This window comes from Triticum urartu, chromosome 3A (genome assembly GCF_056163025.1).
Source record: "Triticum urartu cultivar PI428250 chromosome 3A, HENAU_Tu73, whole genome shotgun sequence".
In the NCBI taxonomy this organism is placed as follows: Eukaryota; Viridiplantae; Streptophyta; class Magnoliopsida; order Poales; family Poaceae; genus Triticum; species Triticum urartu.
In genome coordinates, this window is record NC_141875.1 from 714721156 (window position 1) to 714744060 (window position 22905).

General features: G+C 46.0%; 1 protein-coding gene across 1 annotated transcript; it reads right to left on the bottom strand.

The window, feature by feature from the left end:
* Nucleotides 1-273: 273 nt before the first annotated feature.
* On the bottom strand, nucleotides 274-20360 carry LOC147982081 (alpha-amylase/subtilisin inhibitor-like). The gene is made up of 2 exons (XM_087517274.1): nucleotides 20014-20360; nucleotides 274-691 (listed from the first exon to the last, which is right to left on the bottom strand). The coding sequence occupies exons 1-2, from the start codon at nucleotides 20343-20345 to the stop codon at nucleotides 274-276; spliced, it is 750 nt and encodes a 249-aa protein (XP_087373400.1). The 5' UTR covers nucleotides 20346-20360.
* Between the last annotated feature and the right edge of the window lie 2545 nt (nucleotides 20361-22905).

Consider the following 22905-nt stretch of genomic DNA (forward strand, 5'->3'; position numbering starts at 1 on the left):
TGACAACACCAAATCATCCATGCACGAAAATTTCCCTAAAAAAAATCCATGCACGAATATTAAAGACAACACAAATCGAACGTTGAAAGAGTTAGATGTGAGGTAACTAATTTTCATCGCAAAACCGTTATTTATTTCTGGCAATGATCGGTTAACTAGCAAGATAGTACTCCCTCCGTCCCATAATATAAAAACGTTTTTCAAGCTAACATAGTTTGAAAAACGTTTTTATATTATGGAACAGAGGGAATAGTACATAACACTACAAGATTACTAATGAGGCAGGCCCTTAAGAGGAAAGCACGGCTTAGGACACTTTTCGAACACAACCACCAGGGGCAGCCCCTGCCACCCATTTTCCTTAACTACCAGCCACCACTTTTTGTTATATTTGTACAACACCAGATCACGGCAACCGCACGGCTCATGTTTGCACCCCGGGGCGTAGCACGATGTCAGCTTGTATGCGCCGTGATGCCTCTCGACGCGAAAAATGAACTTTTTGTCCGTGCCATCTGTCAGCACGTCGCTCCCCTCCGTATTTATGAAGTGGCCGACGGTCACATGCAAATTATGCGTGATACCTGCACCCATGTACCACTGGAGACGCTGCTTGCACTTGTTGATGGTGTCGCCGAATTCGATCACGACGTCGGTCGAGAGGCGGGGTTGTGACGCCCGGATAATTAAACTACAGTAAACCCTCGTTAATGGTGCCATGTCATCACTTTACTATTACTAATCGCAGTTGATAAAAATCGCAATCCAAATTCAAGTTCAAACTAAAGTGCAAAATTCAAATTTCTCAAACATGCAAAATAAAATGTTCAAAGTGTTGCAAATATTCCATCATTATTTATGGTGGTGATCCAACATTGTTTTAAAGTCTTTAATTGCTCCCAAGTATATATATCAGTGGCTAAAAACAATAATCAAATGCCTTTTATAAATTATAAATATTAAACTAAATTTTTTAGGTGTCAAGCTTTTTTTGTGGCAGTGCTCAATATTTCCTAGTATTTGTTTTGTCCAACTCCACATTTTTGCAAAGTCGTTTGGTGGCTTATTTAAATGCAAATGGAGGCTGTTAAAAGAAAACAGAACAATAAAAAGAAAACCGAGAAGAAGAAAAGGAAGAGAGAGCACGTGCCCCCACTGGGCCTCACCCAAGTCAGCGCACCTAACCCCCGGTCGTCTTCTTCTGTTCACGACCGTGCCCGAACAGGATCGCGTCCCCGTCGAACCACCTCGCCGGCCATGCCGTGGGAGGATAAGGCCTTCACCGAGGCGCCCCTCCCCCCAGATATTTTCTTCCCACTCGCCTCACTCCTCCTCGGCGCCCTCCCTCCCAGATCCATCTTCTCTCTCTCCCTCATCGTCCTCTTGGCTCACCCGAGCGCCTACGTCACAGTCGTTGGCCACCACCGCGGCGACCGTCTCCCCCGTGCCTCTCCAACTTGTTCGTCTGCACCAACGTCGTCGACTGCGTCCTCCCCATCCACAAGATCGAGCTCGGACCCCCTCGACCATCGGGATCGGGTTCTTCCCCGCACCTACGGCCGCCGACGAGCTCCGTCCGCTGCGACCGTCCTGCTACTACTAATCCGTCGCCGGCCTTTCTTGTGCCACACCGTGAGCCTCTACTCCTTCTCCTCCTCTTCCCCGTTGGATTCGGTCCATTAGCGCATCTTCCGCTTGTTGCCGTAGCCTACGGCCGCTAGCACGACTCCCTCACCCGTGCTCCCTTGGCCTCTGGCCATGACCGGCTGCACCTGACCGCGTCCCCGTGCGTGCTCGCCCGCGCGTGGCGGTGCCTCCGCCGAGCCCACCGTCCTGCTACCGCTGCTCATCGTCGGGCGGTGTTTCGGACGCCATGGCCGGAGCTCCGCTCCCGCGCGCGGTCATGCGCCCCTGCCGTGGCCCTCACACGCACGCGAACCCCACACATCGCCGCTCCCTGCGTTGCCGCCCACCGTGCCCTGTCTCTGCTCGCGCCCGCCGTGGCCACGTCCTTGGACTGCATCCTGTAGCCGCCCCACGCCTGCTTCGCGCGTCCTGGCCGCGACCGCCTGCGCCCAGCACGCCCTTGCCCGCACGCCCGTGCGTGGCCTCGCCATCGCCTGCTGCTGCTCGCAGCACTGCTGCCCGTGCTGCAACCTGCTGCTCTACTGAATCTGCTGCTGCTGCTAATTAGTGTAGCTATATGGCTAGCTTTCGGGATTTTACACTGATTAACCCCCCTAAACATCCCCTAATCAACAGTTAAACAGTTGTTAGTATGTGTGAAAATAATATGAGTAGGTAGTACACTTGACAAGGCTCAAATGTGTTCATTGGACCAAATCCATTTGATGCCTGGATGAAATCATATGAAAATCACAAATTGCTATCTTCTGTCAATAGAGAACATAATTAACACCTAGCATAGTGTGTTGCGTGTCGTGTGTGGTCTGTGCGTGTGTGCACAACCAGCCTCACGGTTGTGCCACCAGGCCGGCCCTTGTTTAGTTTAGTTAGTAATACTTTAGTGCTCAATTAGTATAATAACAAATGACAAGTGGTCCCCTCTGTTATTAGCTTTAGTTAGTTGTTCTAAAACGGCTAAGTCTATGACAAATGGGCCGCGCTGTTAATTAAGCAAGATTTCCTAAACTACTAGACTTAGAGTCAATGACATGCGGACCCATTTCTACTATTCACTGGTTGACTAGTCTCTATTGACCTGGTCAACTGGGCCCTCTGGCCCCATCTGTCAGCCACATGTGCATAATGTTGGGTACACTTCTGTGTACCCGTAGCATTTACTGTTTATTTTCGAAATAATAATAATTTTAGAAAATCAATTAAAACTTTGAAATTCAATATAAAATTAACCATAGCACGGATTAAAATACTTTGTACATGAAAGTTGCTCAGAACGACGAGACGAATCCGGATACGCAGCCCATTCGTCTGCCACACATCCCTAGCATAGCGAACACGCAACTTTCCCCCTCCGATTCATCTGTCCGAAAAAGCGAAACATCGGATATTTTTCCGGATGTTTCCCCCCTTCATCGATATCACCTCATACTTCGTTAGGTCACCCCTAACACCGCGCATTGCCATGTTATGCTTTGTGTTGCTTTGTTTGCTCTGTTATTTATTGTGTCCCCCCTCCGTTACTTCTTTCCGGTAGACCCGAGACCGCTGCCGGTACCCCCGATCGACTACGGTGTTGACAACCCCTCCTTGCCAGAGCAACCAGGCAAGCCCCCCCTTGATCACCAGATATCACCTATTCTTCTCTATACTGCTTGCATTAGAGTAGTGTAGCATGTTACTGCTTTCAGTTAATCCTATACTGCTGCATAGCCTGCCCTTGCTACTACTGTTGTTACCTTTACCTGCTATCCTACTGCTTAGTATAGGATGCTAGTGTTCCATCAGTGGCCCTACACTCTTGTCCGTCTGCCATGCTATACTACTGGGCCGTGGTCACTTCGGGAGGTGATCACGGGCATATACTATATACTTTACACTGTTACATTATCGGTGATACTGTTCGGAGTTGGGGGCTGAAGGGGCAGGTGGCTCCATCCCGGTAGAGGTGGGCCTGGGTTCCCGATGGCCCCCGACTGTTACTTTGTGGCGGAGCGACAGGGCAGGTTGAGACCACCTAGGAGAGAGGTGGGCCTGGCCCTGGTCGGTGTTCGCGGATACTTAACACGTTTAACGAGATCTTGGTATTTGATCTGAGTCTGGCTACTGGCCTATACGCACTAACCATCTACGCGGGGACAGTTATGGGCACTCGACGTCGTGGTATCAGCCGAAGCCTTCGTGACGTCAGCTACTGAGTGGCGCGCGCCAGATTGGACCGTAAGCCTGCTCTTGTATTAAGGGGGCTAGTTCCGCTTCCGGCCGCGTACGCAACGTGCAGGTGTGCAATGGGCGATGGGCCCAGACCCCTGTGCCATAGGATTTAGACCGGCGTGCTGACCTCTCTGTTGTGCCTAGGTAGGGCTGCGACGTGTTGATCTTCCGAGGCCGGGCATGACCCAGAAAAGTGTGTCCGGCCAAATGGGATCGAGCGTGTTGGGTTATGTGGTGCACCCCTGCAGGGAAGTTAATCTATTCGAATAGCCGTGATCTTCGGTAACAGGACGACTTGGAGTTGTACCTTGACCTTATGACAACTAGAACCGGATACTTAATAAAACACACCCTTCCAAGTGTCAGATACTACCGATGGTCGCTCTCTCACAGGGCGACGAGGGGAGGATCATCGGTTAGGGTTATGCTATGCGATGCTACTTGGAGGACTTCAGTCTACTCTCTTCTACATGCTGCAAGACGGAGGCTGCCAGAAGCGTAATCTTCGACAGGATTAGCTATCCCCTCTTATTCTGGCATTCTGCAGTTCAATCCACCGATATGGCCTTTACACATATACCCATGCATATGTAGTGTAGCTCCTTGCTTGCGAGTACTTTGGATGAGTACTCACGGTTGCTTTCTCCTTCTTTTCCCCCTTTCCCTTCTACCTGGTTGTCGCAACCAGATGCTGGAGTCCAGGAGCCAAACGCCACCGTCGTCGACAACTCCTACTACACCGGAGGTGCCTACTACCACGTGCAGCCCGCTGACGACGACCAGGAGTAGTTAGGAGGATCCCAGGCAGGAGGCCTGCGCCTCTTTCGATCTGTATCCCAGTTTGTGCTAGCCTTCTTAAGGAAAACTTGTTTAACTTATGTCTGTACTCAGATATTGTTGCTTCCGCTGACTCGTCTATGATCGAGCTCTTGTATTCGAGCCCTCGTGGCCCCTGGCTTGTAATATGATGCTTGTATGACTTATTTTATTTGTAGAGTTGTGTTGTGATATCTTCCCATGAGTCCCTGATCTTGATCGTACACGTTTGCGTGTATGATTAGTGTACGATCGAATCGGGGGCGTCACAAATTGGTATCAGAGCCGACTGCCTGTAGGAATCCCCCTTCCACACTCTTTGGCCGAAGTTGAGTCTAGTCATTGCAAAACTTTTACTAACATGGCTGTGCGGCTTACGGGCCCACGTCGCCATTGGGTGGTAGTAGGATCTTTTATTTCTTGACCTATACTCTGGGACTCTGACATCTCTTCTATTCGGGTTAAATGAATTTACTAAAACTCTAACATTAGGTTCTTGTAATTACTTTCTCCCGGAGAGCCTCTTCAGTCCAGATGATCGCTGGCTGCACCAGAATATTTTGAAGATACTCTCCGATGTTTCCCTGAGACCCTTGTGCCCTTCGCCGTTGCACTTCCATACCACCGATAAATCCCTATGGAAGGCTACATACACTTGTCGTCCATAACTTCATTTCCAATTGTTGTTGTTATTACAATATACACTGAAATACTTCGGATATTCCGAGGATCCTTTGTGTCTACTGTCTTGCGGCTCCTTTTCCTCATGAATACATGTATGAATAATTCCTCGCATTTGCCGGGGATTCGTTCATCTCCATTTGTTCAGGTATTTCACAAAATTCTTCGAAATGCCATTCGACCTTCCGAAATCCTCAGTAGCCTATTGCTCTTGATCTTCTTTACCTGCTTGCATAATGGTTAATTCCATATGTCAAGCAATATTCGTTAAAATCCTTGTGATGAACATTCTGACCATATTGATTCAGCATGTGTGCGAATGCACGCAATCATCAGTTGATCCTTATAAATTATCTTTTCAGCTCGGATGTCTTCCCAAACATGAGCTGGTTTCGACCATTCAAATAGTTGTTGATTGTACCCCTAAAGCGACTCAACTTATCCAACCCTAATCAGAGTGTTGCTTTTGATCCCTTGATTTAAAAATCATAATTCCGTTGCATTTGAGCTTAAATTAGTCAGTTGTTTCTATGGTCTGATCTTCTTACCTTTTTCTTCCTCTCGTTGAGTACCGATGCTCACATTAGATCCCTTGTGGACCACCAGATCCTTTGTTGGATTTTATTCGACACCGTCCTTCATATTCATTAAACATTGTGAGCTTTTCTTTGGATACATAATGCCTTTGGTAAATTGTATCCTCTGCTTTGTGAACCATGCTCTACTTTCGAACTTGTATTATTTACTCCGAAGTTTGTGGTATATGTTCCTAAGATGCCCTGATGGGTTGAACCTACGCCTTCCCTAATCCGTGTGAACCCGAAAGATTTCACGGGTCATGCTTATTTGGTATTGCACCAGGTAAAACTTTCAACAACTAATGTCATTTTCAAAAAGCGAGAAGTGAATGGAAGGTTATACATTGAAGAAGTGGGAGTCGACCTTGAACCTTGTGTTCATGCCCATGGAAACAATGTAGATCTTATCATTGAAGCTTCTCTTACATTAATTATCCCCTTGGTATAAGTTCATCTCATATCTGGGATCTGGCCTTTTGCAATCGTGGTTCCGACCATGTTCTCCTTTAAATACCATTTCGTGTGCAAGTTTAAGCGCTTCTCTTCTGTAGAGCAATACCCCAGTCCAACCTCTACTTTGATCTGTTATCAAGTATTACCCCCTCTGGTATCTCGAGATTATCATGGAACTACATAATGTCTTATGAGTCCTTCTTCAAGTATTATTTGACTTTCGCTGCACCATCATTTGACTTGATGTCATCGCCGACCGATTACATCTTCATGAAATCTCTCAACAATTGTGTCGTGATCATCATCAATCTTATGAGCTCTTCTAGGATATCAATCGAATTCATGATGAGAAATACCATCCTTGCCACTCGATGAATTGTGTTATCATCGACAACTTTATTGCCTTCCCTCCAACACAAACTTGTTCATGTTCTGTGTTATACCTTGAGTTCCTTGCTATCCAACATTTGGTCTTCTTTACCTTGGAGTATTACCATCTTTTATATCAAGGATGTCGTGCTTAGCACACCCGGCCGGAGGCCCTATGGTTATAGATTCCTTTTCAGCAAGGTTATCCATTCTTCCATGAGGAAATTGTAAGACTTATTCTACAAGTTATTCCTGATGGATCCTTTGTGTTTCCAAAGTCTGACCTTTGCATGAAGACCATGTCCATGCTATCTCGAAGCATATATATGGTACTCCTATTTTCAACAAGAACATTTAAAGCCTAATGTTAAATGTTTCCTGCTCAATTATCCAAACACCGCTGTATGGGTAATGTCTTTAAAGTTCTCTTCCCTTTCCTAAATGGTTTCTACCTTCTATCATGTCATGGATATCATCTGCTTGTCCTTGGGAAGGATATACCCTTGAAATATGTGTTTAAACACATGTTATTTTCCATTGTTCTGTTAATCTGATGATCACATTTTCCATTCCATTGTTTTGTTTAACCTTTCTGGTGATCTATATGATCTAAGCAGTAATGTTCTTTTGCTTATGTAAACACCTTGGTGTACAACCGTGTCAGTAAGACCCTATTGCTTTTGTTGGTAGCATTCCGGTAACCACCGATGGACGAGAACTTTTCCTATTGGTCCGCCTCGTTCAATGAGCAGGAAAATGGTTCTCTTCGTCCCTCGCCCTTGGTACCGATGTTATTGTTGACATAAATGACAGGCTATCCTCTGACATGCCTTGTTATCATGACTGTGCAAAATATCACCGCCCTTTCTACTTTTAACCCACATGGTGGGCCCATAACCCACAAATTCCACATGATCGAAACCTGACTCTCCTGTACACCCCTTGTTCCCAAGGTTGTTCCTCGTGCATGGCCTCGTATGTAATTCATGAGCCACCTTCCGAGAGATCATCAATTCTGGCATCAGACGCAATACTTATTCCCATTGCTCTGAACCCCTTTAACACTTCGTTTTGGGCAACGAACGATTGCCTATGTGCTTGAAACTTCTATTTTTCCCCTTCTTATTTTGCTCTCAAAAATTTCTTAAGTTTCAATTCGAGAGTTACTTTCCCCCACTTTCCCTGATGTCATCTACCAGATAAGCAACCTTGTAGAGGTCGGTCCTTTCGAAGCTACCCCTTATAATTTTCGTACATATGATGGTGATCCTGAAGAAGGGATGCCGGCTTCATCATGATGACTGAAGCATAGGAATGAAGACATCAACGGAAAGGATCAACTACTTCGGGAAGTGCAACAAAGACCGAGAAGACCCATTAGAATTTCGCAACCTACTCTTTCCCCCGTAGTCCCCTCCTAAATCTCGGGACGAGATTTCTTGTAGTGGAGGAGAATTGTGACGCCCGGATAATTAAACTACAGTAAACCCTCGTTAATGGTGCCATGTCATCACTTTACTATTACTAATCCGCAGTTGATAAAAATCGCAATCCAAATTCAAGTTCAAACTAAAGTGCAAAATTCAAATTTCTCAAACATGCAAAATAAAATGTTCAAAGTATTGCAAATATTCCATCATTATTTATGGTGGTGATCCAACATTGTTTTAAAGTCTTTAATTGCTCCCAAGTATATATATCAGTGTTTAAAAACAATAATCAAATGCCTTTTATAAATTATAAAATATTAAACTAAATTTTTTAGGTGTCAAGCTTTTTTTGTGGCAGTGCTCAATATTTCCTAGTATTTGTTTTGTCCAACTCCACATTTTTGCAAAGTCGTTTGGTGGCTTATTTAAATGCAAATGGAGGCTGTTAAAAGAAAACAGAATAATAAAAAGAAAACCGAGAAGAAGAAAAGGAAGAGAGAGCACGTGCCCCCACTGGGCCTCACCCAAGTCAGCGCACCTAACCCCCGGTCGTCTTCTTCTGTTCACGACCATGCCCGAACAGGATCGCGTCCCCGTCGAACCACCTCGCCGGCCATGCCGTGGGAGGATAAGGCCTTCACCGAGGCGCCCCTCCCCCCAGATATTTTCTTCCCACTCGCCTCACTCCTCCTCGGCGCCCTTCCTCCCAGATCCATCTTCTCTCTCTCCCTCATCGTCCTCTTGGCTCACCCGAGCGCCTACGTCGCAGTCGTTGGCCACCACCGCGGCGACCGTCTCCCCCGTGCCTCTCCAACTTGTTCGTCTGCACCAACGTCGTCGACTGCGTCCTCCCCATCCACAAGATCGAGCTCGGACCCCCTCGACCATCGGGATCGGGTTCTTCCCCGCACCTACGGCCGCCGACGAGCTCCGTCCGCTGCGACCGTCCTGCTACTACTAATCCGTTGCCGGCCTTTCTTGTGCCACACCGTGAGCCTCTACTCCTTCTCCTCCTCTTCCCCGTTGGATTCGGTCCATTAGCGCATCTTCCGCTTGTTGCCGTAGCCTACGGCCGCTAGCACGACTCCCTCACCCGTGCTCCGTTGGCCTCTGGCCATGACCGGCTGCACCCGACCGCGTCCCCGTGCGTGCTCGCCCGCGCGTGGCGGTGCCTCCGCCGAGCCCACCGTCCTGCTACCGCTGCTCATCGTCGGCCGGTGTTTCGGACGCCATGACCGGAGCTCCGCTCTCGCGCGCGGTCATGCGCCCCTGCCGTGGCCCTCACACGCACGCGAACCCCACACATCGCCGCTCCCTGCGTTGCCGCCCACCGCGCCCTGTCTCTGCTCGCGCCCGCCGTGGCCACGTCCTTGGACTGCATCCTGTAGCCGCCCCACGCCTGCTTCGCGCGTCCTGGCCGCGACCGCCTGCGCCCAGCGCGCCCTTGCCCGCACGCCCGTGCGTGGCCTCGCCATCGCCTGCTGCTGCTCGCAGCACTGCTGCCCGTGCTGCAACCTGCTGCTCTACTGAATCTGCTGCTGCTGCTAATTAGTGTAGCTATATGGCTAGCTTTCGGGATTTTACACTGATTAACCCCCCTAAACATCCCCTAATCAACAATTAAACAGTTGTTAGTATGTGTGAAAATAATATGAGTAGGTAGTACACTTGACAAGGCTCAAATGTGTTCATTGGACCAAATCCATTTGATGCCTGGATGAAATCATATGAAAATCACAAATTGCTATCTTCTGTCAATAGAGAACATAATTAACACCTAGCATACTGTGTTGCGTGTCGTGTGTGGTCTGTGCGTGTGTGCACAACCAGCCCCACGGTTGTGCCACCAGGCCGGCCCTTGTTTAGTTTAGTTAGTAATACTTTAGTGCTCAATTAGTATAATAACAAATGACAAGTGGTCCCCTCTGTTTATTAGCTTTAGTTAGTTGTTCTAAAACGGCTAAGTCTATGACAAATGGGCCCTGCTGTTAATTAAGCAAGATTTCCTAAACTACTAAACTTAGAGTCAATGACATGCGGACCCATTTCTACTATTCACTGGTTGACTAGTCTCTATTGACCTGGTCAACTGGGCCCTCTGGCCCCATCTGTCAGCCACATGTGCATAATGTTGGGTACACTTCTGTGTACCCGTAGCATTTACTGTTTATTTTCGAAATAATAATAATTTTAGAAAATCAATTAAAACTTTGAAATTCAATATAAAATTAACCATAGCACGGATTAAAATACTTTGTACATGAAAGTTGCTCAGAACGACGAGACGAATCCGAATACGCAGCCCATTCGTCTGCCACACATCCCTAGCATAGCGAACACGCAACTTTCCCCCTCCGATTCATCTGTCCGAAAAAGCGAAACATCGGATATTTTCCCGGATGTTTCCCCCCTTCATCGATATCACCTCATACTTCGTTAGGTCACCCCTAACACCGCGCATTGCCATGTTATGCTTTGTGTTGCTTTGTTTGCTCTGTTATTTATTGTGTCCCCCCTCCGTTACTTCTTTCCGGTAGACCCGAGACCGCTGCCGGTACCCCTGATCGACTACGGTGTTGACAACCCCTCCTTGCCAGAGCAACCAGGCAAGCCCCCCCTTGATCACCAGATATCACCTATTCTTCTCTATACTACTTGCATTAGAGTAGTGTAGCATGTTACTGCTTTCAGTTAATCCTATACTGCTGCATAGCCTGCCCTTGCTACTACTGTTGTTACCTTTACCTGCTATCCTACTGCTTAGTATAGGATGCTAGTGTTCCATCAGTGGCCCTACACTCTTGTCCGTCTGCCATGCTATACTACTGGGCCGTGGTCACTTCGGGAGGTGATCACGGGCATATACTATATACTTTACACTGTTACATTATCGGTGATACTGTTCGGAGTTGGGGGCTGAAGGGGCAGGTGGCTCCATCCCGGTAGAGGTGGGCCTGGGTTCCCGATGGCCCCCGACTGTTACTTTGTGGCGGAGCGACAGGGCAGGTTGAGACCACCTAGGAGAGAGGTGGGCCTGGCCCTGGTCGGTGTTCGCGGATACTTAACACGTTTAACGAGATCTTGGTATTTGATCTGAGTCTGGCTACTGGCCTATACGCACTAACCATCTACGCGGGGACAGTTATGGGCACTCGACGTCGTGGTATCAGCCGAAGCCTTCGTGACGTCAGCTACTGAGTGGCGCGCGCCAGATTGGACCGTAAGCCTGCTCTTGTATTAAGGGGGCTAGTTCCGCTTCCGGCCGCGTACGCAACGTGCAGGTGTGCAATGGGCGATGGGCCCAGACCCCTGTTCCATAGGATTTAGACCGGCGTGCTGACCTCTCTGTTGTGCCTAGGTAGGGCTGCGACGTGTTGATCTTCCGAGGCCGGGCATGACCCAGAAAAGTGTGTCCGGCCAAATGGGATCGAGCGTGTTGGGTTATGTGGTGCACCCCTGCAGGGAAGTTAATCTATTCGAATAGCCGTGATCTTCGGTAACAGGACGACTTGGAGTTGTACCTTGACCTTATGACAACTAGAACCGGATACTTAATAAAACACACCCTTCCAAGTGTCAGATACTACCGATGGTCGCTCTCTCACAGGGCGACGAGGGGAGGATCATCGGTTAGGGTTATGCTATGCGATGCTACTTGGAGGACTTCAGTCTACTCTCTTCTACATGCTGCAAGACGGAGGCTGCCAGAAGCGTAGTCTTCGACAGGATTAGCTATCCCCTCTTATTCTGGCATTCTGCAGTTCAATCCACCGATATGGCCTTTACACATATACCCATGCATATGTAGTGTAGCTCCTTGCTTGCGAGTACTTTGGATGAGTACTCACGATTGCTTTCTCCTTCTTTTCCCCCTTTCCCTTCTACCTGGTTGTCGCAACCAGATGCTGGAGTCCAGGAGCCAAACGCCACCGTCGACGACAACTCCTACTACACCGGAGGTGCCTACTACCACGTGCAGCCCGCTGACGACGACCAGGAGTAGTTAGGAGGATCCCAGGCAGGAGGCCTGCGCCTCTTTCGATCTGTATCCCAGTTTGTGCTAGCCTTCTTAAGGAAAACTTGTTTAACTTATGTCTGTACTCAGATATTGTTGCTTCCGCTGACTCGTCTATGATCGAGCTCTTGTATTCGAGCCCTCGTGGCCCCTGGCTTGTAATATGATGCTTGTATGACTTATTTTATTTGTAGAGTTGTGTTGTGATATCTTCCCATGAGTCCCTGATCTTGATCGTACACGTTTGCGTGTATGATTAGTGTACGATCGAATCGGGGGCGTCACAAATTGGTATCAGAGCCGACTGCCTGTAGGAATCCCCCTTCCACACTCTTTGGCCGAAGTTGAGTCTAGTCATTGCAAAACTTTTACTAACATGGCTGTGCGGCTTACGGGCCCACGTCGCCATTGGGTGGTAGTAGGATCTTTTATTTCTTGACCTATACTCTGGGACTCTGACATCTCTTCTATTCGGGTTAAATGAATTTACTAAAACTCTAACATTAGGTTCTTGTAATTACTTTCTCCCGGAGAGCCTCTTCAGTCCAGATGATCGCTGGCTGCACCAGAATATTTTGAAGATACTCTCCGATGTTTCCCTGAGACCCTTGTGCCCTTCGCCGTTGCACTTCCATACCACCGATAAATCCCTATGGAAGGCTACATACACTTGTCGTCCATAACTTCATTTCCAATTGTTGTTGTTATTACAATATACACTGAAATACTTCGGATATTCCGAGGATCCTTTGTGTCTACTGTCTTGCGGCTCCTTTTCCTCATGAATACATGTATGAATAATTCCTCGCATTTGCCGGGGATTCGTTCATCTCCATTTGTTCAGGTATTTCACAAAATTCTTCGAAATGCCATTCGACCTTCCGAAATCCTCAGTAGCCTATTGCTCTTGATCTTCTTTACCTGCTTGCATAATGGTTAATTCCATATGTCAAGCAATATTCGTTAAAATCCTTGTGATGAACATTCTGACCATATTGATTCAGCATGTGTGCGAATGCACGCAATCATCAGTTGATCCTTATAAATTATCTTTTCAGCTCGGATGTCTTCCCAAACATGAGCTGGTTTCGACCATTCAAATAGTTGTTGATTGTACCCCTAAAGCGACTCAACTTATCCAACCCTAATCAGAGTGTTGCTTTTTATCCCTTGATTTAAAAATCATAATTCCGTTGCATTTGAGCTTAAATTAGTCAGTTGTTTCTATGGTCTGATCTTCTTACCTTTTTCTTCCTCTCGTTGAGTACCGATGCTCACATTAGATCCCTTGTGGACCACCAGATCCTTTGTTGGATTTTATTCGACACCGTCCTTCATATTCATTAAACATTGTGAGCTTTTCTTTGGATACATAATGCCTTTGGTAAATTGTATCCTCTGCTTTGTGAACCATGCTCTACTTTCGAACTTGTATTATTTACTCCGAAGTTTGTGGTATATGTTCCTAAGATGCCCTGATGGGTTGAACCTACGCCTTCCCTAATCCGTGTGAACCCGAAAGATTTCACGGGTCATGCTTATTTGGTATTGCACCAGGTAAAACTTTCAACAACTAATGTCATTTTCAAAAAGCGAGAAGTGAATGGAAGGTTATACATTGAAGAAGTGGGAGTCGACCTTGAACCTTGTGTTCATGCCCATGGAAACAATGTAGATCTTATCATTGAAGCTTCTCTTACATTAATTATCCCCTTGGTATAAGTTCATCTCATATCTGGGATCTGGCCTTTTGCAATCGTGGTTCCGACCATGTTCTCCTTTAAATACCATTTCGTGTGCAAGTTTAAGCGCTTCTCTTCTGTAGAGCAATACCCCAGTCCAACCTCTACTTTGATCTGTTATCAAGTATTACCCCCTCTGGTATCTCGAGATTATCATGGAACTACATAATGTCTTATGAGTCCTTCTTCAAGTATTATTTGACTTTCGCTGCACCATCATTTGACTTGATGTCATCGCCGACCGATTACATCTTCATGAAATCTCTCAACAATTGTGTCGTGATCATCATCAATCTTATGAGCTCTTCTAGGATATCAATCGAATTCATGATGAGAAATACCATCCTTGCCACTCGATGAATTGTGTTATCATCGACAACTTTATTGCCTTCCCTCCAACACAAACTTGTTCATGTTCTGTGTTATACCTTGAGTTCCTTGCTATCCAACATTTGGTCTTCTTTACCTTGGAGTATTACCATCTTTTATATCAAGGATGTCGTGCTTAGCACACCCGGCCGGAGGCCCTATGGTTATAGATTCCTTTTCAGCAAGGTTATCCATTCTTCCATGAGGAAATTGTAAGACTTATTCTACAAGTTATTCCTGATGGATCCTTTGTGTTTCCAAAGTCTGACCTTTGCATGAAGACCATGTCCATGCTATCTCGAAGCATATATATGGTACTCCTATTTTCAACAAGAACATTTAAAGCCTAATGTTAAATGTTTCCTGCTCAATTATCCAAACACCGCTGTATGGGTAATGTCTTTAAAGTTCTCTTCCCTTTCCTAAATGGTTTCTACCTTCTATCATGTCATGGATATCATCTGCTTGTCCTTGGGAAGGATATACCCTTGAAATATGTGTTTAAACACATGTTATTTTCCATTGTTCTGTTAATCTGATGATCACATTTTCCATTCCATTGTTTTGTTTAACCTTTCTGGTGATCTATATGATCTAAGCAGTAATGTTCTTTTGCTTATGTAAACACCTTGGTGTACAACCGTGTCAGTAAGACCCTATTGCTTTTGTTGGTAGCATTCCGGTAACCACCGATGGACGAGAACTTTTCCTATTGGTCCGCCTCGTTCAATGAGCAGGAAAATGGTTCTCTTCGTCCCTCGCCCTTGGTACCGATGTTATTGTTGACATAAATGACAGGCTATCCTCTGACATGCCTTGTTATCATGACTGTGCAAAATATCACCGCCCTTTCTACTTTTAACCCACATGGTGGGCCCATAACCCACAAATTCCACATGATCGAAACCTGACTCTCCTGTACACCCCTTGTTCCCAAGGTTGTTCCTCGTGCATGGCCTCGTATGTAATTCATGAGCCACCTTCCGAGAGATCATCAATTCTGGCATCAGACGCAATACTTATTCCCATTGCTCTGAACCCCTTTAACACTTCGTTTTGGGCAACGAACGATTGCCTATGTGCTTGAAACTTCTATTTTTCCCCTTCTTATTTTGCTCTCAAAAATTTCTTAAGTTTCAATTCGAGAGTTACTTTCCCCCACTTTCCCTGATGTCATCTACCAGATAAGCAACCTTGTAGAGGTCGGTCCTTTCGAAGCTACCCCTTATAATTTTCGTACATATGATGGTGATCCTGAAGAAGGGATGCCGGCTTCATCATGATGACTGAAGCATAGGAATGAAGACATCAACGGAAAGGATCAACTACTTCGGGAAGTGCAACAAAGACCGAGAAGACCCATTAGAATTTCGCAACCTACTCTTTCCCCCGTAGTCCCCTCCTAAATCTCGGGACGAGATTTCTTGTAGTGGAGGAGAATTGTGACGCCCGGATAATTAAACTACAGTAAACCCTCGTTAATGGTGCCATGTCATCACTTTACTATTACTAATCCGCAGTTGATAAAAATCGCAATCCAAATTCAAGTTCAAACTAAAGTGCAAAATTCAAATTTCTCAAACATGCAAAATAAAATGTTCAAAGTATTGCAAATATTCCATCATTATTTATGGTGGTGATCCAACATTGTTTTAAAGTCTTTAATTGCTCCCAAGTATATATATCAGTGGCTAAAAACAATAATCAAATGCCTTTTATAAATTATAAAATATTAAACTAAATTTTTTAGGTGTCAAGCTTTTTTTGTGGCAGTGCTCAATATTTCCTAGTATTTGTTTTGTCCAACTCCACATTTTTGCAAAGTCGTTTGGTGGCTTATTTAAATGCAAATGGAGGCTGTTAAAAGAAAACAGAATAATAAAAAGAAAACCGAGAAGAAGAAAAGGAAGAGAGAGCACGTGCCCCCACTGGGCCTCACCCAAGTCAGCGCACCTAACCCCCGGTCGTCTTCTTCTGTTCACGACCATGCCCGAACAGGATCGCGTCCCCGTCGAACCACCTCGCCGGCCATGCCGTGGGAGGATAAGGCCTTCACCGAGGCGCCCCTCCCCCCAGATATTTTCTTCCCACTCGCCTCACTCCTCCTCGGCGCCCTTCCTCCCAGATCCATCTTCTCTCTCTCCCTCATCGTCCTCTTGGCTCACCCGAGCGCCTACGTCGCAGTCGTTGGCCACCACCGCGGCGACCGTCTCCCCCGTGCCTCTCCAACTTGTTCGTCTGCACCAACGTCGTCGACTGCGTCCTCCCCATCCACAAGATCGAGCTCGGACCCCCTCGACCATCGGGATCGGGTTCTTCCCCGCACCTACGGCCGCCGACGAGCTCCGTCCGCTGCGACCGTCCTGCTACTACTAATCCGTTGCCGGCCTTTCTTGTGCCACACCGTGAGCCTCTACTCCTTCTCCTCCTCTTCCCCGTTGGATTCGGTCCATTAGCGCATCTTCCGCTTGTTGCCGTAGCCTACGGCCGCTAGCACGACTCCCTCACCCGTGCTCCGTTGGCCTCTGGCCATGACCGGCTGCACCCGACCGCGTCCCCGTGCGTGCTCGCCCGCGCGTGGCGGTGCCTCCGCCGAGCCCACCGTCCTGCTACCGCTGCTCATCGTCGGCCGGTGTTTCGGACGCCATGACCGGAGCTCCGCTCTCGCGCGCGGTCATGCGCCCCTGCCGTGGCCCTCACACGCACGCGAACCCCACACATCGCCGCTCCCGCCCACCGCGCCCTGTCTCTGCTCGCGCCCGCCGTGGCCACGTCCTTGGACTGCATCCTGTAGCCGCCCCACGCCTGCTTCGCGCGTCCTGGCCGCGACCGCCTGCGCCCAGCGCGCCCTTGCCCGCACGCCCGTGCGTGGCCTCGCCATCGCCTGCTGCTGCTCGCAGCACTGCTGCCCGTGCTGCAACCTGCTGCTCTACTGAATCTGCTGCTGCTGCTAATTAGTGTAGCTATATGGCTAGCTTTCGGGATTTTACACTGATTAACCCCCCTAAACATCCCCTAATCAACAATTAAACAGTTGTTAGTATGTGTGAAAATAATATGAGTAGGTAGTACACTTGACAAGGCTCAAATGTGTTCATTGGACCAAATCCATTTGATGCCTGGATGAAATCATATGAAAATCACAAATTGCTATCTTTTGTCAATAGAGAACATAATTAACACCTAGCATACTGTGTTGCGTGTCGTGTGTGGTCTGTGCGTGTGTGCACAACCAGCCCCACGGTTGTGCCACCAGGCCGGCCCTTGTTTAGTTTAGTTAGTAATACTTTAGTGCTCAATTAGTATAATAACAAATGACAAGTGGTCCCCTCTGTTTATTAGCTTTAGTTAGTTGTTCTAAAACGGCTAAGTCTATGACAAATGGGCCCTGCTGTTAATTAAGCAAGATTTCCTAAACTACTAGACTTAGAGTCAATGACATGCGGACCCATTTCTACTATTCACTGGTTGACTAGTCTCTATTGACCTGGTCAACTGGGCCCTCTGGCCCCATCTGTCAGCCACATGTGCATAATGTTGGGTACACTTCTGTGTACCCGTAGCATTTACTGTTTATTTTCGAAATAATAATAATTTTAGAAAATCAATTAAAACTTTGAAATTCAATATAAAATTAACCATAGCACGGATTAAAATACTTTGTACATGAAAGTTGCTCAGAACGACGAGACGAATCCGAATACGCAGCCCATTCGTCTGCCACACATCCCTAGCATAGCGAACACGCAACTTTCCCCCTCCGATTCATCTGTCCGAAAAAGCGAAACATCGGATATTTTCCCGGATGTTTCCCCCCTTCATCGATATCACCTCATACTTCGTTAGGTCACCCCTAACACCGCGCATTGCCATGTTATGCTTTGTGTTGCTTTGTTTGCTCTGTTATTTATTGTGTCCCCCCTCCGTTACTTCTTTCCGGTAGACCCGAGACCGCTGCCGGTACCCCTGATCGACTACGGTGTTGACAACCCCTCCTTGCCAGAGCAACCAGGCAAGCCCCCCCTTGATCACCAGATATCACCTATTCTTCTCTATACTACTTGCATTAGAGTAGTGTAGCATGTTACTGCTTTCAGTTAATCCTATACTGCTGCATAGCCTGCCCTTGCTACTACTGTTGTTACCTTTACCTGCTATCCTACTGCTTAGTATAGGATGCTAGTGTTCCATCAGTGGCCCTACACTCTTGTCCGTCTGCCATGCTATACTACTGGGCCGTGGTCACTTCGGGAGGTGATCACGGGCATATACTATATACTTTACACTGTTACATTATCGGTGATACTGTTCGGAGTTGGGGGCTGAAGGGGCAGGTGGCTCCATCCCGGTAGAGGTGGGCCTGGGTTCCCGATGGCCCCCGACTGTTACTTTGTGGCGGAGCGACAGGGCAGGTTGAGACCACCTAGGAGAGAGGTGGGCCTGGCCCTGGTCGGTGTTCGCGGATACTTAACACGTTTAACGAGATCTTGGTATTTGATCTGAGTCTGGCTACTGGCCTATACGCACTAACCATCTACGCGGGGACAGTTATGGGCACTCGACGTCGTGGTATCAGCCGAAGCCTTCGTGACGTCAGCTACTGAGTGGCGCGCGCCAGATTGGACCGTAAGCCTGCTCTTGTATTAAGGGGGCTAGTTCCGCTTCCGGCCGCGTACGCACGTGCAGGTGTGTAATGGGCGATGGGCCCAGACCCCTGTGCCATAGGATTTAGACCGGCGTGCTGACCTCTCTGTTGTGCCTAGGTAGGGCTGCGACGTGTTGATCTTCCGAGGCCGGGCATGACCCAGAAAAGTGTGTCCGGCCAAATGGGATCGAGCGTGTTGGGTTATGTGGTGCACCCCTGCAGGGAAGTTAATCTATTCGAATAGCCGTGATCTTCGGTAACAGGACGACTTGGAGTTGTACCTTGACCTTATGACAACTAGAACCGGATACTTAATAAAACACACCCTTCCAAGTGTCAGATACTACCGATGGTCGCTCTCTCACAGGGCGACGAGGGGAGGATCATCGGTTAGGGTTATGCTATGCGATGCTACTTGGAGGATTTCAGTCTACTCTCTTCTACATGCTGCAAGACGGAGGCTACCAGAAGCGTAGTCTTCGACAGGATTAGCTATCCCCTCTTATTCTGGCATTCTGCAGTTCAATCCACCGATATGGCCTTTACACATATACCCATGCATATGTAGTGTAGCTCCTTGCTTGCGAGTACTTTGGATGAGTACTCACGGTTGCTTTCTCCTTCTTTTCCCCCTTTCCCTTCTACCTGGTTGTCGCAACCAGATGCTGGAGTCCAGGAGCCAAACGCCACCGTCGACGACAACTCCTACTACACCGGAGGTGCCTACTACCACGTGCAGCCCGCTGACGACGACCAGGAGTAGTTAGGAGGATCCCAGGCAGGAGGCCTGCGCCTCTTTCGATCTGTATCCCAGTTTGTGCTAGCCTTCTTAAGGAAAACTTGTTTAACTTATGTCTGTACTCAGATATTGTTGCTTCCGCTGACTCGTCTATGATCGAGCTCTTGTATTCGAGCCCTCGTGGCCCCTGGCTTGTAATATGATGCTTGTATGACTTATTTTATTTGTAGAGTTGTGTTGTGATATCTTCCCATGAGTCCCTGATCTTGATCGTACACGTTTGCGTGTATGATTAGTGTACGATCGAATCGGGGGCGTCACAGGGGTGATGCCTCCTTGTCGGAGCCGTTGGTCGCCGCGGCCAGCTTGATCGACACAGGCACGCCTCTTCTACTGTTGATGGAGTCGTCGCATAGTGCCAGATCCGCGTTCATAGGACACCCGGACTTCCATATAGAGCTATGGCTAACACATTGACTACTCAGTTCGAGGTCCACCGGCTCGATATGGTAGAAGTTGTCACCTGTTAGCTCATGGTCTTCTGTGTCATAGATCGGTTGTGGGGCTTGCGCAGCTTGAAATGGGGCGCTCAACTGCAAGGCCATAGCCAAGCCAAAGAGCGGGAGGATGACCAGGAAACGTAAGTGTTCCATGGCAATGGATGTATTAACTCACGGTTAAGTTGGTGGCGTTGCTTTGCTCGGGGCATCCAGAGAGTACGATTATATAGATGGTGTGGTCAGCAACATTAATTTGCTAGCATTTACATAGGATATATATATAGGGGAACCTCATTTAATGTCCTAGTTTCACTTCTTTCTGCCACAATATTTTTCGTAGATAAGCCTCATTAGTGTCATAGATTTTTTTTTTCTTCGATCAATTTATTCTGTGTGCATAGGCAGGCAGATATACTGCTCCATATATTAATGAAATATTTTATATTTATTCTGCAGATAGATAGTTGGACATACAATCCTCCATTTATTAATGATAATTTTTATCAAGATAGAATTATGTATATAGAAAATCTAAAGTATTGTGTGATCGTAGGTGATTTCATTTAATGTTATAGGTTTGGTTCTTTCTGCCACACTATTTTCTGAGATCGCCTTCATTAGTGTCATATTTTTTTTAGATTCGGTATGTAATACTATATTTCTTCATGATTTTTATGTCTTTATTTTATAGATAGATAGGTGGGTATTCATTTCTCCATCCACTAATGATAACTTTTATTGAGAAATAATTATGTATATGAAAAATCTAAAGCGAAGAATTCACCAGCTAGCCTTACTCCCATGACCCATATGATGGGTGTGTGTATGGACGAGATGGAAGCAACATAGGTAGATCGTGAAAGGAAAGAAGCAATAGGTTGAGTTACTGCAAAAGTCGTCTTTGAACAGTAAAATCCAAAAAAAGGAAAAAAAATTCTGAATTTTTTTGGTGCAAACATTGAAAAATCTTTTACATGATCACAAAATGTCATGTTAAAATGACATTCATGGAAGTGGTGGTAAAAAAACAAAATCAGCACTCCAAAATGCTTTTGAAAATAACAGTTTTGTAGCTTAATTATTGTTTTTCACCATCAATTCCAAGGATATCATTTCGAGATGAATTTTTTTGAGCTTGTAAAACTTTTGTCAATTTTGCAAGCTCGAAAGTTTTAAGATAAAAGTTTTACGAGGAATTGGTGTGGTTGTTCCTTTGTACCGAACACGGAACACCGACGAAGGAAGAAATTCATAGGAAAAGGAACCTCCATGATTCCAGTAAAATTCCTTCGTTCCGAATGGAGCCTTAATGGGATGGGTTCATGGGTTTCAAAAAGAACAAGAAAAATATACATATGGGATAAAGTTGAAAAACAAATACATTTTCTAGGTAACTTGGTGGTCTATTTCAAGACAACTATTTCATTTTCCCAATGAAATATGAAATTGGATAACATTTCACATTGGAGTAGTTAGGTGAATACAACACAGATGTCAATCTACAATTCTATATGTCATGGAAAGTTTGATAAAACAAAATCTTCCCCTTGTCTTCTTTATCACATTCTTTTTGTCCTTTTATATTACTAGTCAATGTGTACGTGCAATGCACATTAATTTGGAAGTAATTAAGTGCATGCGGATATTAAGTAGGATATTTTTTGTGTGTTATTATGTGATTAGCACTGTATTTAGCATAAAATTAAATGCACGCTAAACGTGTTGAGCGCTCGCCATTGAAGCAGTCTAGGTCGTTGGCTTGACATAATTTGATGGCCGAGATTAATTGGATCTGCCCCTTTGGGTCTTTTTATATTGGTATAGATTGATGCCTTCATTATATATGTACGCCCTAACATCTCTTTTATCTTGCCCACATCTTTGATTTGCCGAGAAATGTAGCTCTAGACACACTTAGTTTGTGCATAACTCACCATAACTTATTTCTTGGCGAGTCACACAACTTTGCATCTTGATAATTTCCATGATCGAGATAAACTTATTTATGGTCTATCGGCTACGGATCATGACGATGAGGATTTATGGCTTCAGAGAGCCTTTCTTCTTTCTTCTCCTCGAGGTCATACTTGTAGATGTCAAAACTTATTTCAATCATAGTTTTTATTCAATGAGCATATCACAATAGCCTTTTCTTTTTATAATGTTTTTGTAATTAGCTATTGATTCAAAGTATGTACCATATTTGCAAAGTTTAGAAATTATTGGATCAATATCCTTATCCAACTTTTATATTTACTGTTTCTGTGTGTCAATGAGGTTGATATAATAAGATAATAGATAGCATGCTCGAATATTTTTGGTAACTTTGAATTTTTAATAAGAAAAAAAAGCATACTAACAGTAAATAAAAAGTAACTAGGAAAGATAGATAACAAGAAAGTAAAGTGATAATGTGTGGGATCTATTTGATTTGAAAGAAATTTCCTGGCAACGGCGCCAGAAATCTTGCTTGCTCTCTCGTAAAAGTGGTTGGGCAACCCCCATGTCTAAGGTTAAATAACCTAGCAATAAGTATTTCCCTCGATTCAGAACCAAGGTATGTTGAACAAGTAGGAATATCTTCTGCAATTAAAGTCCCCTATGCCTGCACACAAGACACAAAACAGACTTGTCTTCAATGCTTCAAGAAGTTTGTCAAACTTCTTGTCCTGCAAGTTCAAAGGATAAATTGTATGGTATGGTCGGAATTGAT